General features: G+C 46.0%; 1 protein-coding gene across 1 annotated transcript in view; it reads left to right on the plus strand.

The window, feature by feature from the left end:
* The first annotated feature begins 4,027 nt into the window (after window positions 1-4,027).
* The window catches only part of LOC147613738 (ATP-dependent Clp protease proteolytic subunit-related protein 1, chloroplastic-like), a 37,620-nt gene continuing 24,571 nt past the window's right edge, over window positions 4,028-17,076 (plus strand). Inside the window, exons 1-4 of the mRNA XM_086781717.1 lie at window positions 4,028-4,338; window positions 5,663-5,778; window positions 5,861-6,058; window positions 6,152-6,256. Coding sequence (XP_086637843.1) covers window positions 4,101-4,338; window positions 5,663-5,778; window positions 5,861-6,058; window positions 6,152-6,256 — 657 coding nt within the window. The 5' untranslated portion in view covers window positions 4,028-4,100. The remainder of the gene's footprint in view (window positions 4,339-5,662; window positions 5,779-5,860; window positions 6,059-6,151; window positions 6,257-17,076) is intronic.

Raw genomic sequence — 17,076 nt, forward strand, 5'->3', positions numbered from 1 at the left:
TAAACTTAAGTTTTGAGCCTCACAATGCTTGGAGGGAGTAAATGTTTGATCAGTGAGTCTAGCACCCATACAAATAAGTTTGCCTAAGTATATTTTTGATGGTGTGAATGCACTTTTTTGATTAAAATAGCCATCTTATCTCTTGATAATAAGTCCCATATGTTGGATGCCATCTCATTAGACCTGCTTGCAAAGTCTGGGGGGTCCTTACTTGACACCACAAATCAACCTCCATCCTAGCATTGCAAGGTGTTTACCTAATCCTAGCCTCACAATGCTGGGATGGATAAAACTCCAACATTGAGCCTAGAATATTTTATGAGTGCTAGAATTACTTATTTCCATGTTCGAAAATCTAATTTTTTCATTCTTATCTTAGTGTTTTGCTAGACTCGTTTCCAACATTCTTATTTAAAATACCTTGGGTTTTACACATGTTGATGTATTGTCTGCTCAATTTATAAAGGTCCATACTACCAATATAACACCAACATTGAGCCTGTAATATTTTATGAGTGCTAGACTCACTTATTCCCATGTTCCAAAATCTAATTTTTTCATTCTTATCTTGGTGTTTTGCTAGACTCATTTCCAACTTTCTTATTTAAAATACCTTGGGCTTTACACATGATGTATTGTCAGCTCAATTTATAAAGGTCCATACTACCAATATAGAGGTCCTGTCAACAATGATTTCTTGGTCTTCATTTGTTATCCCGGTGTTTCTCAACAACACACTCTTATGAGATCCTCTCAATTCCAAAAATCTATTTCAAATGTCAAGAAATATTGATAGTGGATAAATCTGTTATCAAAATTGTTCTCACATATGAAAAACCTTAAACCCATGCTCCCAATAGTGTCCTAAGTCACTTGTTGAGTCACATGAAGTAACAAAGGCTCAAACTTAAGTTTGATAGAATTAGGAAACAATGGGGACTTGCATGTTCTAGGCTCATGCCCACTTGTGAGCTAAGGTGAGCCACGTGAGCATCAAACTTAAGCTATATCCTCATGTCTGTATTCTACACATGACAAGTAGGTGATGAGCAAATGTAATTTTGTTCATCCCAACCACATGCTAGTGCATCATTCCTACATGGGATCACTAGTGCCCTTACACAATTGGAGGTTATATGATAAAAAAACATTGCGATTGCAAGTCCCATTTTAAAATATGGAACTTCAATAAATCCCAAAATCCCTATAAACTCCCATTATACTCATGAGAAAATGTTAATTTCTTCATCTGAGTCACATGCTAGCACCTTATATGGCTACATGGAATAAGCTATACCCCCATTGTATGTAGAGACAAAATGGTTAAAATATATGTGGTTACAAGCGAGCCTTGTAAAAATGGGACTTGAATAAATCCCAAAATTCCTAAATTAGTGTTTTAAGAAGATTGCACTCTTGGGTGTCAGGATGATACATTTTATAAGCCTTGCATTCAACACCATATCCAATAAATATACATTTATCATCAAGCTTCTTTCTTTCAACATCTAGAATATGAGCATAGGCTACATCCAAACACTTGGATATGTGAAACATTAGGTTTTACACCAATAAAAGCCTCTTTAGGTATAATCTCTCTCTCTCTCTCCACCATGGTTGTCTTAGGATTTGTATCCCTGGAGATCTTAAGATGATCTTTAAAAAGAACTTAAGGGGATGTCCACACTATAAGAGGGTAAAAATGTTTAACTTGTGTGCAAGCCTCATGTTTAAAGATTGCCCCCAACAATTCATTTAAGGGCTCATATACACCCCACATTTCTAAGTGGAGGGTGTGTAAGGTTGTTAAATTTTTTGAAAACCTTTATGTGGAAGGTACAAAAGCATGCTTGTAGTGGTAAAAAGGGTTGCAAATTTAACTATCTGGAATGAACTTTGAAACCCACTTTATTTAAAATGGCCTTCTTTTGTAAGATAATGTTCTATCCAATTGCCTTAACAAAATTAGTGATAACAATTCCACCATAATAATCCACTCATGTCTCTCATCTAATTAGAATTTTAATCCTCTATTTTAGAATATATAATCTAGACAAGGTTGGTTATGCCCTTTGAATTACAAGTGCTAGGGTGATCTACTTAAGCCACAAAAACGAAGTGAATATTAGAATGGCTATAGAACACCATATACACTACAACACGACCTCTTTGTCTATTTCACAAATCTTGATATCTACCTATCATTAAAAAATGGTGTTGAAGAGCCAATGAAAGGTGTCACCTCCATGATGTTCATTGAGGAGCCTAGCATGAGAGTCTATATATTATGCCAATACCATGGTATTTCGAGTTTTGTAGACCAAATGAATATTTTATTATCTTTTTTTTGAGATATTAGTTATAGGCAACAACACATCACACATATGAAGCCATCAAGATTTAAACCCAAGTACATTCCTAGAGCCTTAACCAATTGGACTACATGAACAATGCTTAGCTTTGAAGTTATTGGCATCATCTCAATTTTGTATCTAATGAGTATGTGACGAGCATACCTCATCCTCTTCCCCACTCTCTCTCTAGGATGTAGAGTGCCTCACTATTTGGTTAAGCAAGTGCCAAGTGTGAAATTTGCACAATGCTACCATCACACTAGGCTTTCATTCTTTAAGATCTAGATTCGAGTTAGAGAAAGCATGGACTTTCGATTGTGGACAACATGATAGTGTTTGCCTTTGAGCATCTTTTTTTTGTTAGTTAGACGTTAAGAGAGAGTAGCCTTGGTGAGACATTTCGACCATATCTATTTTTTTACCATGGCAGAGTAGAGGCATGGATGGTTTTTAGGATAGTGGATCTTGATATGTTCATAGGGGTGACTAAGTTGCATAATTTTGTGAATGCCCATATTTTTTAATGATATGTGCACACTTCCCTCACATCTTCTAGAAGTATGTTGACATTAATTTTCTTTACAAAAGGGAAAGATTATTGAGAGGGGATTTTTCGTAATCAAGGAGTACATGCTCACATAGTAGGACATCCACATAGCTATACACTAGGGAAAAAGGGAAAGATTATTGAGAGGGGATTTTTCTCAATCAAGGAGTACATGCTCACATAGTAGGACATCCACATAGCTATACACTAGGCTTCTCTCGCATATAGCTTTCATGTTCAAGGAGTACTCACACAATAGGACATCCACATAGCTATATAATAGGTTTCTCTCACATATAGCTTTCTTGTATAGATACATGCTTACCTAATTAGATGCCACATGCAATCTTGGGCATCAGAACATCTCTCTCTCTCTCTCTCTCCCCCCATGGTTAACTTAGGGTGTTGTATCCTTGGATATCTTAAGATGATATATCCTTTTAAGAACTTAAGTCGATGGCATAGTAGATTACCATAAAAGGGGCTGCAACCCTTCTTGGGCCTGTACACATCTATGACGGGTGGGGGAAAGGAAAACATTGAATCCAACTTGTCAATGTGAAATCCGGGTGAAGAAGGTGGACAAGGGCATTGGACACGGGTCCTCGTCCACATAAATTTGAATATTCAGCAAGTTTTTTTGAACTTATAGTGGGGAGTTTTTTCGAATCCAGAGTGTAAAATTTGGGTTTTGCAACGTGAAAGGTGGGAGGGTTCATTCTGCTTCCTGGATGTGTGAAGGCCTTCAGATAGTGACATCACACCAAAACTTGGAATTTTAAAACATTCCCATAGACCAGAGGATGGTCAATCGTGGAATGGTCCTTGAAAAGCTTTTTTCTGATCAAGAAATGCCAATGGCTCCCTAGGGACCTACCGCTTGGTTCACCAGTTGGCATCCTCCTACCGAGAAAAGCTTCCTAAGGACCATTCCTTGCCCTGTATTGTCACTTGCACACACACAGGGGCAAATAGAGAAAGAAAGAGAGAGGAAGTTGGATCAGATGGAGATAAAGTGGCCTAGTTAAAGTTGCCAAAATAGACAGATTCCGAAAGATTTTTCCCTAGCTTAAACCTTATGAATCACGATTATGAAACACGTAAAAAAAGAATATATTCGTGGAAAATTAAATAGGGTTGCCGAAAAAAACAAGCTGGGTACGACTTCTCTTACAAATTTTTGTGAGAAGCTGTTAGCTATGGCGCTGCCTGCACAAGGTGCTTTAGCATCAGGGGATACTTGCCGTCTATTGCCGTCCAGATCTTTGTTGGCCTTCAAGGCCTCGCCCTTCTCCGGCGATATTCGCCTCTTTAAAGCCAACTCCGGAGGCCGGAAATCCGATCATCCAAGCCGTGAACCCTATTGGCGAGCCCGAGCCTCTGCATCCCACCAGCACATCCCCAAGCAGTTCCGGCAGGAGAATCTCAAAGATGGACGTAAGCTCCATTCTTTGTAGTTCTTACATTAATCAATCTTTAATCCTTTTGATTGAGTAGATTTTCTTGTATTCCTGTTTATGGACTATGCATGCCTCTGCGCAGCAGCCATCCGTGCAAATGAATATATGAATGATTGTGCATGTATATGCATATTTGTGCGTGTGTGTGTGTTGTCTGTGCATGTATGCATACATTTATATGTTTATGTATGTATGTGGGAGATAACCTGAATTTTCCATTGGTATATGTATATGTAACAAAGGCGGTGGGAAGGAGAAATCCATCTCCAGAGATGAATATAAGTCCATTGGACATGTGGGAGATAACCTGAATTTTCCATTATTATATGTATATGTAACAAAGGCGGTGGGAAGGAGAAATCCAGCCTCCATAGATTAATATAAGCCCATTGGACATGACAATTACTTTGGTCCTAAAAAGTCACCAACGGCTGTAGCTCACACCAGTTGAAGTGGCATAACTCCATAGTCGCTAGAAATGGGAACGGAAACGTTCGAGGAATGGAAACGGGGAACTAGTTTTTAGGGGTGGAATTGGCCGTTTCATGTGACAATATCGCTTGGGAAATGAGAAACGGCCATGGAAACGGATGGGGTCTTGAAATGGAGAAATGCATTTCCAGGGTCTGAAACGGCTGTTTCCTGTGACTATGCAGAACTCACCAGGGACGATAGACAGTAGTGTTAAATTCAAATATGACTAGGATTGACTGAAATAATGGAATGTCAACTTATCTTTGGAGTTTCATTACATGAATCACACCAATAGCAGTGTCAACTTATCTTTGGAGTTTCATTACATGACTCACACCAATAGCAGCCATAGGCAGTATTAGGAGGTTGAAACCTTAGGTGTTGTTTTTGTCTTTAACTCATCAGTACATGACACGTGTCAATGATCAGCTCTTTAGATCGATCAGGTACACAAATCATTCATTTAGAATTCAATTGCCAAAATAGGCCAGGGATATGAAAGGCAAATCTAAGTAAGGTGACATGTCATCACACAGACCACTATCTTAAGAGAAGAAACTTTAGCATTACCTGTAGATTATGGTGTTTTTTTGTGATGCTTGTTGATGTGGAGAACATATTACTATACAATAAAAGTAGGGATATTGACTTCCAGAACTGTCCCAGAAATGCCTAGTGCTGTAGCCTTGAAGCGTTTTATAAACAAAATACAGAGTTCACTTTGCAGGATCCACTTAATCTCTAGTGTACTTAATCAAGTGCAAACCTGTACAGGTATGTTTCACGAGTCCTTGTGCCTTATCCCCAGGGTCCTTATTGTTTTGCAGTGATAGAAAATTTCAAAAATGTGCCTAGTGGTCTTTATGGCCTGTCTCCGTCTCAAATGGACATGTTCATGACGGAAGACAGCCCAATCAAGCGCCAGGCAGAACGGGTTACCGAGGTAGGCTAGCATCACCATGGCTTTTACCTTTATTTGTCTTGTCAACAAAGAGAGACTGGAACAAAACTTTTGCTGAGTGCAGAAAACAATATCATCAGCACACCATTATACAGAGGGTACGGGTATGTGGAGTCTCACGACCTTGCAAAATGGGCCTTCTCGGCTGAGCATGAGTGTGAGCATGTATCGTGGAGGAGGCGGATATGGAAGGCCGAAAACAGCACCTCCAGATTTGCCTTCTCTTTTACTGGATGCTAGAATTTGTTATCTTGGAATGCCGGTACAAAAATCATCATTAGATTGATTCTGCATTTGCCAGTCATTTTTTATTCTGAATATACCCTTTATATTGACTATGCTGAATGAACTTTAGATTGTACCAGCAGTCACGGAGCTTGTGGTCGCGGAGCTCTTATGGTTGGATTATGATAACCCCAGCAAACCAATCTACTTGTACATCAACTCTTCTGGGACCCAGGTCGGTGTTTTTTTCCCTTTTTTTAGGGGTTTGGCTGTTGCCTGTAAATCGCATTCCATATTTGGTGCAAAAGTATTATTTTTAATACATCTGTTGAGGAGGTGTCGTATCTCTCAGCCTATCCATTTTTTTATTGTGTAGGTCTACCCTCTTTCTGGCTCATTTGCACTACTTCTCATTTCGTGATTCCTACTGATTTTTCTTGCTCTACATTATGTTGTGCCTTATTGCGGGTGCATGCTGCCTTAGCATGGTGTACATTTCCGTACCTTCGCATGCAACCCACCAAAAAAACTACCTCAACTTGTGTGGCCATCTTTCCTCCCATAAACAGGATTCTCATCAAGATCTTTTTATCTCAGCCCATTTAGCCTTGCGTACTGTTATCTAGAGGTGTCATGCATGGATGTGACATCCCTCCTCTTTAATTTGAACTGCAGTGCTGGATAAGAAAAGCCCTAGCACAATAGGTTTCATCATTGTACAATCATTGGAGTCACAGAGCATTTGGGAGTTCAGATGGAGCAGAAATATTTGTTCATGTAGTTAAAACTTTTAATTTTTTAGGCAAATCTCTCTCCCACCTTTGTGCGTCTAGTTTGTGCGTTAATTAGTGTTAGCATGCTTTTGCTTAGCATGTTACATTAATATTAGAGGATTTTTTTTCCTAGGGAGTCATACATGCAGTGGCTTAGGTTTGCTATGCATAGGTGTTAGGGATAATCTAGCTTAATTGCAGCACAAAATTAGCATGCTTTAACTAAAGATTATATAGCTATAGTTATTTAACTTTATATAGTTATATGGTTAACTCCATAGAATTATAGATATATAACTGTGTGTGTGTTTATAACTCTACATATAATTCGAGCTTCCTCAATGGTAATAAAGCCATGAAAAGCTAATGTTTTTAAAGTTATAACTCTCATCTCTCTCTCTCTCTCTCTCTCTCTCTCTCTCAATGCCTGGCTTTTAGGCCTAATTAAGCTATCCAAACACTTGTACAACTGGTTGTTTTTGTGTGTGGCATAATGCAAGAACTCTGCGAGACAATGCACCAAGTGTCCTAGCCTTGTGGCAACTCGCGCACGTCCCTGGAATGGGGCTCACAATATGCTCAATGCTCATCTAAAAGGTATCTAATGTGCACTTTGTAGCAGCATGGCCATGTGGCACCCTAGTGCAGCAGGTACACGTGACACCAATATGACAAAATGGAAAAAACCACCCCCTGACGTAATACTTTAGACACTCCATGATATCTTCTGGCTCTTTTTCCAATTGTTGATCCAGCTCTATTAATTCCACTGGAACTGCGGACATGTGTAACAGCTCATTTGCCACTTGAGTAAACTTGCAGAATGAAATTTGATGACTCCGGACTATCCGTGCTGCACCAACTCCCAGCTTTACTGGTCCTTGGAGATTAATTCTGATACCTTGCATTGACTCCGGAAAATCTGACATCAACACTTATCTACGACATCCAAATTCACATGCGAGTTTTTGAAATCCCTTTGATCTTAGTCTTCCACTCGTTCTAACTCCCGTGCAACTTCAGGTCCTTGAACAGAACACGCATTTGCTTCAGGTCCTTGAACGGAACACGCATTTGCTTGTGGAAGCGTTTTAATGATAAGATATTGATGCTTAACACTTGCTGAAAGCTGAATGCACAGAGATTAGAGTTTAGAAGATAGGCAAGGACACAATATTGGGTCCCAACTACCCTCGCAAGGGCCCTCACCGCTGGCCGGTGTATTTGCTTGTGAGAATCAGGAAGTACAATGTTGAAAACTGCTGTCCACTGGACTGCACTTGACTTGGACTGTTGTAAGCCCATCGAGGCATGCAGTGATAGACTCAACCATGTGTCCAAGAGATAAAGATAGAGAGAGAGAGGGGAGAGATAGAAGGGAATAGGGATCTTGCACAGTACACCACGCCCCGCCCCCTTTCAAGAATTTATTCAGGAACAATCCAAGGGCATGCTGGCCAGGATCAATACAATCAATGGATACAAAACAAATAGATATGGCGATGTAGGATATCCAAGTCGATGTCGATGTCGAGGCACGAGATCTCTGATGCCGAGCACACCACGGGAATGACCCACAAGTATCTCTCACTGGGCTAGTACCAAATCTAATATCCAAATCCAAACCCAAATCCAAGTCCATCGAATGCAAGTCCAAGTCCAAGTCCAAGTCTAGATCCAAGTCCAAGTCCAAGTCCAGATCCAAGTCCAAGTCCAACGTCTAAGTTCCATGTTTCATACCCAAACTTCATGCCCAAGCTATATATCCAAGTTCCATGCTTCATGCCCAAAATTTATGCCCAAGCTATATATCCAAGTTCCATGTGTAAGTTCCATGCTTCATGCCCAAGCTATATATCTAAGTTCGATGTGTAAGTTTCATGCTTTATGCCCAAGCTATATACCCAAGTTCCATGTTCATGTCCAAGCTTCATGCCCAAGTTCAAGCTTCCAAAGTTGGGCGGTGGCCGGGCGGAGCTGAGGGGCGGTCGGGTGGCGGCTCTGGAGTGGTTGAGCTGGGTGGCGGTTGGGTTGAGCTCGGCGGCGGCCGGACTGAGCTGAGCGACGACGGCTCTGAGCTGGCTGAGTTGGGCGGCGGCCAAGCTGAGCTTAGCTGAGCTGAGCAATGGCGGCTCTGGGGTGGTTGAGTTGAGCTGCGGCCGCTCCGGGGTGGCTGAGCTGGGCGGCAGTGACAGGTGGATGAAGATGAGGGTTTCCTTGCTCTCCACAAGCTTGATGTCCAAAACAAGAGGGCAGTAGCTCTTTTATACCTGGGGCGGGCCTTGCTTTTTGCCAAAAAGCCATCATGCTTTTGCTTTGTCTTTTTATGCTTTGCTTTTCTCTTTTTGCCTTTGCTTTTGCTCTTTTTACTTTTATTAATTAAATATTACTCAACTTTTAGTGCTTTGCTTTTCTGGCTTTAAGGCCTTGCTTTTTGGCCTTAGAGCTACTTTTTGAGAAAGCATCTTTTAGCTTTTTGGTCCGTCTCAGTCTCCTCTTTTCAATGCTGTCCTTGGCTCGCGGTCAACCTTGTTTGGCTTTTTTCTTTTTCCTGCTTTTTGACCAAGATTGGCGCTTTTTACAATGGCGACTTTAGAAACCCTTTTCCCATGTGTCCATCAACTTGTTCATGTGTCCAAGCATGAGTTCTATCATGTGAAAAGAGCTAGGAGGACCAAATAGTTGCATTCCCTCCCTCTTACATCGCCGTTATCCTCAACTGCGGACCGCAAGTGTTCCAAGCATGTCCATATCTTCCAAGTACATCCATATGTCCTTGGTATATCCATATGTTTCAAGGTACATCAAGTACATCCATATATGTCAAGGTACTAGCCCCATCTAGTGAGCTTGTGTATTTGGTCTTTCCCATATTCGTGGTGTCATCTGCTCATTTGGTAACATCTCAATGCCTTTTCTTTGACTGATGTCCTTGTTCTTGATGGTACATCTTCATGGCATGTCATAAATGCTCACTTATCTCCTCAAAAACTAGACACAAGCTAGTCAACAAACAAGTATGCATCATTCGCGTCTACTGGGTATTCTAGGTAGTACTGGCCAGGAAGTCTGGAGCCCAGTGGACTATCACATGCCAGAAATCCAAGCATTGTCCATACATCAAAAACAGCACAGAAAGTCAACGAAATTCAAACATACATTAGTATGCAATGCACAAGTAATGATCCTCTTGTTCATGGATTGTCGTTTATGGATTGTCTTGTTTGGTTTCATCGAAACCGTGCTGAGCCATCTTGCCACTAGGACCGCTCAGAGTATCCTCAACCATCTGGTCACTAGGACTGCCCAAGAGTTCATCAATAGTCATTTGGGGTATCTGGTCACATTGACTGCCCGACTATGAAATCCAATACAATCATTTGGTCGCAATGACCACCTAACTCTGCGAAATCCAATACAATTATCTGGGTCATTTGGTCGCAAACAATGACCGCCCGACTGCAAAATCCAATAGCCATCTAGGCCATCTAGTTGCAATGGTTGCTTGACTGCGAAATCCAATAGAGACATCTGGGCCATCTGGTCGCAATGACCGCCGACATTTGGTCACAATGACCGCCCGATTGCTAAGTCCAAGATATCTGGCATCGTTGCTGTCCAATGGGTCATCTGGCATCGTTGCCTCCCATATACAAATCTTGCTCCTTGGGCTATCCAGCATTGTTGCCACCCAACTAGAGCATGTCCAAGTAACCATTATAAGCAGAATAATGGTCAGTTCCAGTCGAATATATATATATATATGCAATGAAGAGAGCTAGAGGCACAATCCCTTCCTCTTGAATGTGTCTTAATCGCAAGACGTCCATATCTGTACTTCAAATACATCTAGACCAACCATTTCTTCATAAGCTCAAAGTAAATCTGGATAGTCCTAGAAGTACTTCTTTGGTATCCATTTTGCATTCAATAGCGAATAATTCTTGAATTCCAAGAGGATCTTTCTGACCATTGTCTTTCCTCTTTTTCTCATAGAATGAAACACAATCTCTTCTGGCTCTTCCACCCTTGGTGGATCCTCCAAAACAGGCTCCTTTGAGGGTAACCTGTACCTGGTTTCAATAAACTGTCATGGAAGGCATAATGTGTCCTTCAATGATCTGAAAGGTCCAATCGATTAAAAAAACATGGTTGATCTTCTTGGTATCTTGAGAAAGGTCCATATACCATCATTCCTCGACTTTGGCAATCCAAAGATAAAATCCATAGCAATATTCTCCCATAGAACATTCAATGGGTGCAATAATCCTGTTGGTGTTTGTCGATCAAACTTGACCTTTTGACAAACCAAACATTCTCGAATCATAAAGTTCAATGTCCTTCCTCATTCTACCCATTCAAGACATGGTTCTCCAAATCTTGAAGTGTAGTCAAGGTGTCTGTGTCACCATTTTGGACATCTCCAGAATTCATGTGTGTGGATAGGCTTTGGATGTCCAAAAGATCAAGAATGTACAAGCTTTGGGAATGGGGGATTATCCAGTACAAAGGACCAAGTGTTCGTAGCATGGTCCAGGCACTCGAGACAGTTTCGACACAAAAATGGGTTTTGGAGCTCAAGCGTCAAGTGGAAAGTATGTATGGCGAACTCTTGAGGATTTGGGGGAGATCGAGCAATGAAACAGGTTTCTACATTGTGCTTACTTACATGTATTTCTCATGTGGTGGAACACAAAGAGATCATCTCCTAAATTATAGGGAAAGTTGCTATTTTTGGCAATCTGCGATGGAATTTCTGTTCGCGTCATTACCTCCGAAATTCAACAGAGATCGAGTATTGCCAAAGCGCCGATGTGAAATTAGCTATCATCCGGGATACTTTTAGAGCTGAAGATTGTGGAATTTTTGGCCTTTGGATTTGGGACATGTGGCAGATAAGAGGATAAAAGTGAGAGAAGTGTCTTCACACTTGTTAATTCAGCTCTACACATGGCATTGTAGCATTTTCTTGCTTATTTGAACATGAAAGAGTTCTCTCTTGGGCGAATTCGAGCTTCAAGCAAGTTTTTGGAGGCTGAAAACTTTGATTTTTCAGCATTTCTCTTCATTTCCAAGGCCACCATAGCCATATCCAACTTGGGGAAAATGATTTTCACTACTCTACACCGTCTTGCACATCCCGGATGGCTGTTTTTCAGCAAAACAGTCCTAAAGCTTGTTGAAATTTCTGGTTTTATGCAATATACAGGCTGTTTTTCCAGGTTTCGGCATTCATGGATGCAACATATAGGTTGTTATACTAGTTTATGTGCTCATGGATGAGCCACATGGACTGGTTTACAAGTTTTGGCGCTCATGGATGCAACATACAGGCTGTTCTTTTTTTTTTTTTTTTTCCGGAAAAACGATCCTTCTATTAGTTAATGAGAAAACGCCATAAGGCTACAAAGCTCACCTCACAAGGAGGGATAAAAAACACACAGTGAACACCTGAGCTCCACCCCCGTGGCTGGCCGCTCTCTGGGGGGGGGGGGGGGGGGGGGGGGGGGGGCTACCTAGTAGTACATGTGGGAGGTGAGAAAAGCCAAACTGGAGGCCTATAGTGCCAAGTGACATCCTTGCCCCTCACGATGAGGAAAGGGCCAGGCTGCCAAGTGCGGAGGAAAGCCTTGCGGCGACCTCTTATGCGATCCGAGTCGCCCTGAAGTTTCCCCCAGTGTCCTCTCAAGGTGTGAATGATGTCCACCCAGAGGGCCTGTATGACCTCCGCCGGTGGAGTCGCCTGGCGGTCAATGGCCTCCCTGCATTGGGCTCTCCATATGTGCCAAGCCGTCATGCTGTTGATCATCTCCCATCTGTGCCCGTCCCCCTCCTGAGGGACTGCCGAAGAGAAGTCTGGCGTCGGAACCACCGCCATCGCCCTGTCAGAGACCTGGATGGTCGCACTGCCAGGGACGTCCTCATATCCAAGGGCCGGGCCGCTGTCCGTGGCCCAAGCCACCGCACCCCACGTCACCAGCATCTCACCTGGCGAGCCTGCAAAAACCATCCTGAGAGCGCGCTGCCAGACCTGCTGTGCCTGTGGGCAATCCCATAAGCAGTGCCGCTGCGACTCCTGTGCATGGCCGTACCGAGGGCAGGACGCTGGGTGTCTGCCAAAAGCTAGCCAGGCTCCCACAGCCAGTCCTCTATGCGCTGTGAGCCAGAGAAAAAGCGTCACCTTCCGGGGCCGGAAGCTGGCCCAAAGGCGCTGCTAGAAGTCCCTAAGAAAGGCAGGGGAGAGCCCCTGTCGCCGCCAATGCTCGGCCGCCGCCGGGGTGCTCGCTATCCTGTGCCTCTGAATCCACCGCCCCAGCCTCGTTGTGTACTGAAAAAAGGGGATGCCTGGGCTGGTAGGGGCCGAGTAGGGATCTCGCCAAAACCACTCACCTGGATCCCACTGAAGGCGAATAAGAGGCCTGCTGTCCCAAGCCCATAATCTCCAAGAACAGTCCTCCCCTATCGAGGCCGGTGAGGGGTCTACATGCCACTGTCTCTGATGAAAGCCGACCACCCGCACCCTCTAAAAAATACAACCCTGGAGCTCATCCAAATCTAGTCGTGTCCTCTGAAGCTGGCCACCCTCTCCCACCTCGAAAGTGAGTGGGGCGACTCTCTTTGCTGTGCCGCAGACCGCTAGAAGGATCTCATGCCGAGTAAAGACGCCCATCCACTATGGAGGTGGAGGGTCCTGTACTGGGGTCCGCCACTCCCGGGGGATGGCCGCCTCAATGTCCTGTCTCATCAACTCTCTGCCCTCATCCCACTGAGTCTCCTCTCCTGAGCCTCTAGAGGCAGCTGCTGAAAACAAATCCAGTCGTCTAGGGATTGGGCTGGGCCGGAGCTCAACGGGCCCCACGACACGTGAGACCGCGATCCAACCATATGGCCACCGGGAAGACGGATCAAGGGGTTCCAGATCAATGGCTGCCTCAGGCGCTCCTCATCGGTGCCCGGGGGAGTCTGGAAGAGTGACGGCCTCAGATGCGCCCAAGCCCTCAGAAGGCTAGCTGCAAAACGCTCCTCGAAGCCAAGGCTCACTCCTCTGGATCGCTGCTCTGTAAAGATCCACTTGATGCTGGGGGTCCAAGGGCCGCTAAGAGAAGGAGTGCGGCTGAGCATCCTGGAAACAAGAAACTCCTTCCACGGCTCAGCGCCTGGTAGGAGGCCACGAACCACCAACTTGCCAAGCAAAGCTCGGCTTTGGCAAATAGGATCAACAATGCCCAGGCCGCCTCTCTCCCTCGGCTGAGTGATCACAGCCCATGCCACCTTGGCCTTGGCGGGCCGCCCGTCGCCACCGGACCAAAGAAAGTTCCTGATGAGCCTCTGCACCTGGCCAATGCACGCCCGAGAGAAGGCCCAGCAAGAAGTGATGTACCACATGGTAGCAAGCAGAACCTGGTTGGCCACAACTACTCGGCCAGCTAGAGATAAACGAGCGGTACTCCAATACAGAAGCTTCTTCCGAATGCTCAGAAGAAGGGGGGCTATCTGCTGCTCCGGAGATATGTCAATGCCCACATAGCATCCAAATAGCGCACTGTAGTGCCGGGGGGGGGGGGGGGGGGGCAGCCACTGAAAACCATCAACTGGCCTCCAAGTCGGGGGGAGCATAGAACTGACCCACAACCCACACGACTTGTGCCAGTTGATCAAAGCGCCCGAAGCTCTGCAAAACCTGTCCATGGCTGAGGCGAAGCGGCGGAGGTTCTCCTCTCCTCCCTGAAGATAGACAGCAGTGTCATCCGCAAACTCCGAGTCTAGGAGCTCCTCCGAGGTGCGGATGGGGAGCTGGAGGCCCCGCAAACCTGTATCCTGTGCCGTCAAAAAAGTGCTCATGGCCTCCGCTACGAAAAGAAAAAGAAAGGGCGCCAAGGGGCACCCCTGCCGCACTGAGCGCGAGAGCTGGAACCTCTCTCCGCGCACGCCCTGTATCAGCACCTGGCTATGAGCCGATGTGTAGAGTGCAGAGACCCCACGGATCCACTGAGGGGGGAAGCCCATCCTCTCCATAGTGCCTTCCAAGAAGGCCCAGTCCACCCGATCATATGCCTTCTCGAAGTCGAGAAGGAGCACTGCCAGATCCTCCTGCCGAAACCTAGCCAAAGCCGTAGCCTCCCAGAAAGAGAAGATGTTATCCAGGATGCTCCTATCCTGGATGAAGCTTGTCTGCGTGGAGTGGATGATGTCCGGAAGGTGAGGCTGAAGCCGCCTGCTGATCGCCTTAGCTAGGACCTTGTAGGCCGTGCCTAGCAAGGTTGATCGGTCTCCACTGTCTAATCTCCAGTCTGTCTCCTCCCTCGTTGGGGATCAAGTGAATCAACCCCTCAGCCATGCTGTCCGGCATGACTCCCGACTCCATAATCTCCTGGAATGCCAATCTGAAACCCCTATGTAAGAGACCCCGGTACCTCTGGAAGAAAGCCACTGAGAGACCGTCCTCTCCTGGGCATTTGCCCCGAGGAAGTGCCTGAAGAGCCTCCTCCAGTTCCGTATCCGAGAAGGGGGAGAGAAGGGAGTGCTGCAAATGGGCCGGCACAACCGGTCTCGTGAAGCTCCAGACTGCCTCCCGAGCCTCTCTCACCCTGTCATCTGCTGGCTCAGCAGAGAGCAGATTCCTGTAAAAATCTGTGGCTATCGCCCGAACCCTGGGGGGATCCACCACAACCTGGCCATCAGCCTGCCGAAGACGCCTAAGACCCTCTCGTCTGAAGCGAGGCCCTGTCGCCTCAAAGAAATCTCGAGTCACTCTGTCTCCAGCCTGTGTCCAAAAAGAAGCCCGAGCATGGAATCGGAACTCCACCCTCCTCTCCTCGATGGATCTGATCTCTGTGCGAGCTGACTCCATCTGCTCTGAGATCCAAGGGCTCGTAGGATCCCTCTCCTGGAGTCTTTGAAGGGACGCTAGACTCCTCCGCAGGCTCCTCTCCTGCTCTTTGAAGGCCTCCAGACGGTCCAGGCCAGCCTGTCTGAGCATCCGACTGATCTCCTGCAAGCCCCTGGCAAGATCGCTGGCTGCCGATCCTCTCCTGAACTGCAGCTCCTGCCAGACCTGCTCAACACTGGTCGCAATCTCGGGCTCCTCTATGAGACAATCTGGAATCCGGACGCTCTGGCCTCGCTCTCCTCTCGTAGGGTCCTCGATCTGGAGAAGCACTGGAAAGTGGTCTGAAAACGAGGAGCCTGCAAGTATGTCCACAGTGCCACCTCTATCACAAGCCCACTCATCAATGTAAAACCTGTCGATGCGGGAAAGGTTAACTCCTGTGGCCCGTCTATCCGAGCGCGAGAAAGATAAACTCCCCTGCAACCTGCCAAACTCCGGGAGAGTCCACGGATCCTGGCCTCTCACCTGCAGCACTAGTTCCTCCCAGGCAGCGAGCTCCGGCCCATGAATGGTCTCCTGGCTGCCCCCCATCCTGTCCTCTGCATCCTCCAGCATGTTGCAATCCCCCCCTAGGCGACAGTGGTCTGCCAAGGGGAGGGACTGCCTAATGGTGCTCCAAAACTCGGCTCTCCCGGTCGCCCCATTAGGGGCGTAGAAGTTGAGGAAGCCAATGCGGTCTTCCCCAACCCGAAGGATGATCCACTGCGCTCGACCCTGGACCAGAGTGCCAAAATCCACAACCTCGGATAGAAGCTGCTCGCTGACTGAGATGCATACTCCACCCTGGTTCCCCTGGGAGCCATATGCCGGTGACCAAAAAGTGTGACTCCTGCCTGGCAAGATCTTCCCGCAGGTGCGGGTACGCCCGGCAGAAAGGTGGTGCTCTTGGATGAAAAGGATATCTATGGGTCCTCCAACGAGAGCCCTCTGGATCTCCTGGCAAAGTCTACCCCGACCAATGTAGCAGCGATGTCCACCGAGACCCTGGATGTTCCATGAGAGGATCCTCATGGATGAGCATTGCAAGTGAAGCAGCCGCCACACTGGCTCACCCCTCTCAGCCGGCCCGGATGATCTGCCCTCCACTCTGTGAGTCTTGGGCGCCGGCTTGGAGGGAGAATAGTCACTGTCTGTCCGGGTGCGGAGTCTCTCCAAAAAGAGGGTGACCTGTCTCTTTGTCCAGCCCCACTCCGCCTTCGCCCTGTCCAGGGCATAGGCGTGAGACCAATCCTCTGCATATATGTATCTAAAGGTAGGCTGCACCCTCGGGGCGGCATGGAGGAGAATCAGTAGCACCGCCTCAACTGAGGTGTGGACCGGATCTGCCCCCAATCTCCTATACCAAACAAGCTCATGCAGGCTGAGTGTAATCGGGTCTGCAATAGGTCTGTG

Source organism: Cibotium barometz, chromosome 43 (assembly GCF_041138505.1).
Source record: "Cibotium barometz isolate CiBa-2024 chromosome 43, ASM4113850v1, whole genome shotgun sequence".
NCBI classification, from domain to species: Eukaryota; Viridiplantae; Streptophyta; class Polypodiopsida; order Cyatheales; family Cibotiaceae; genus Cibotium; species Cibotium barometz.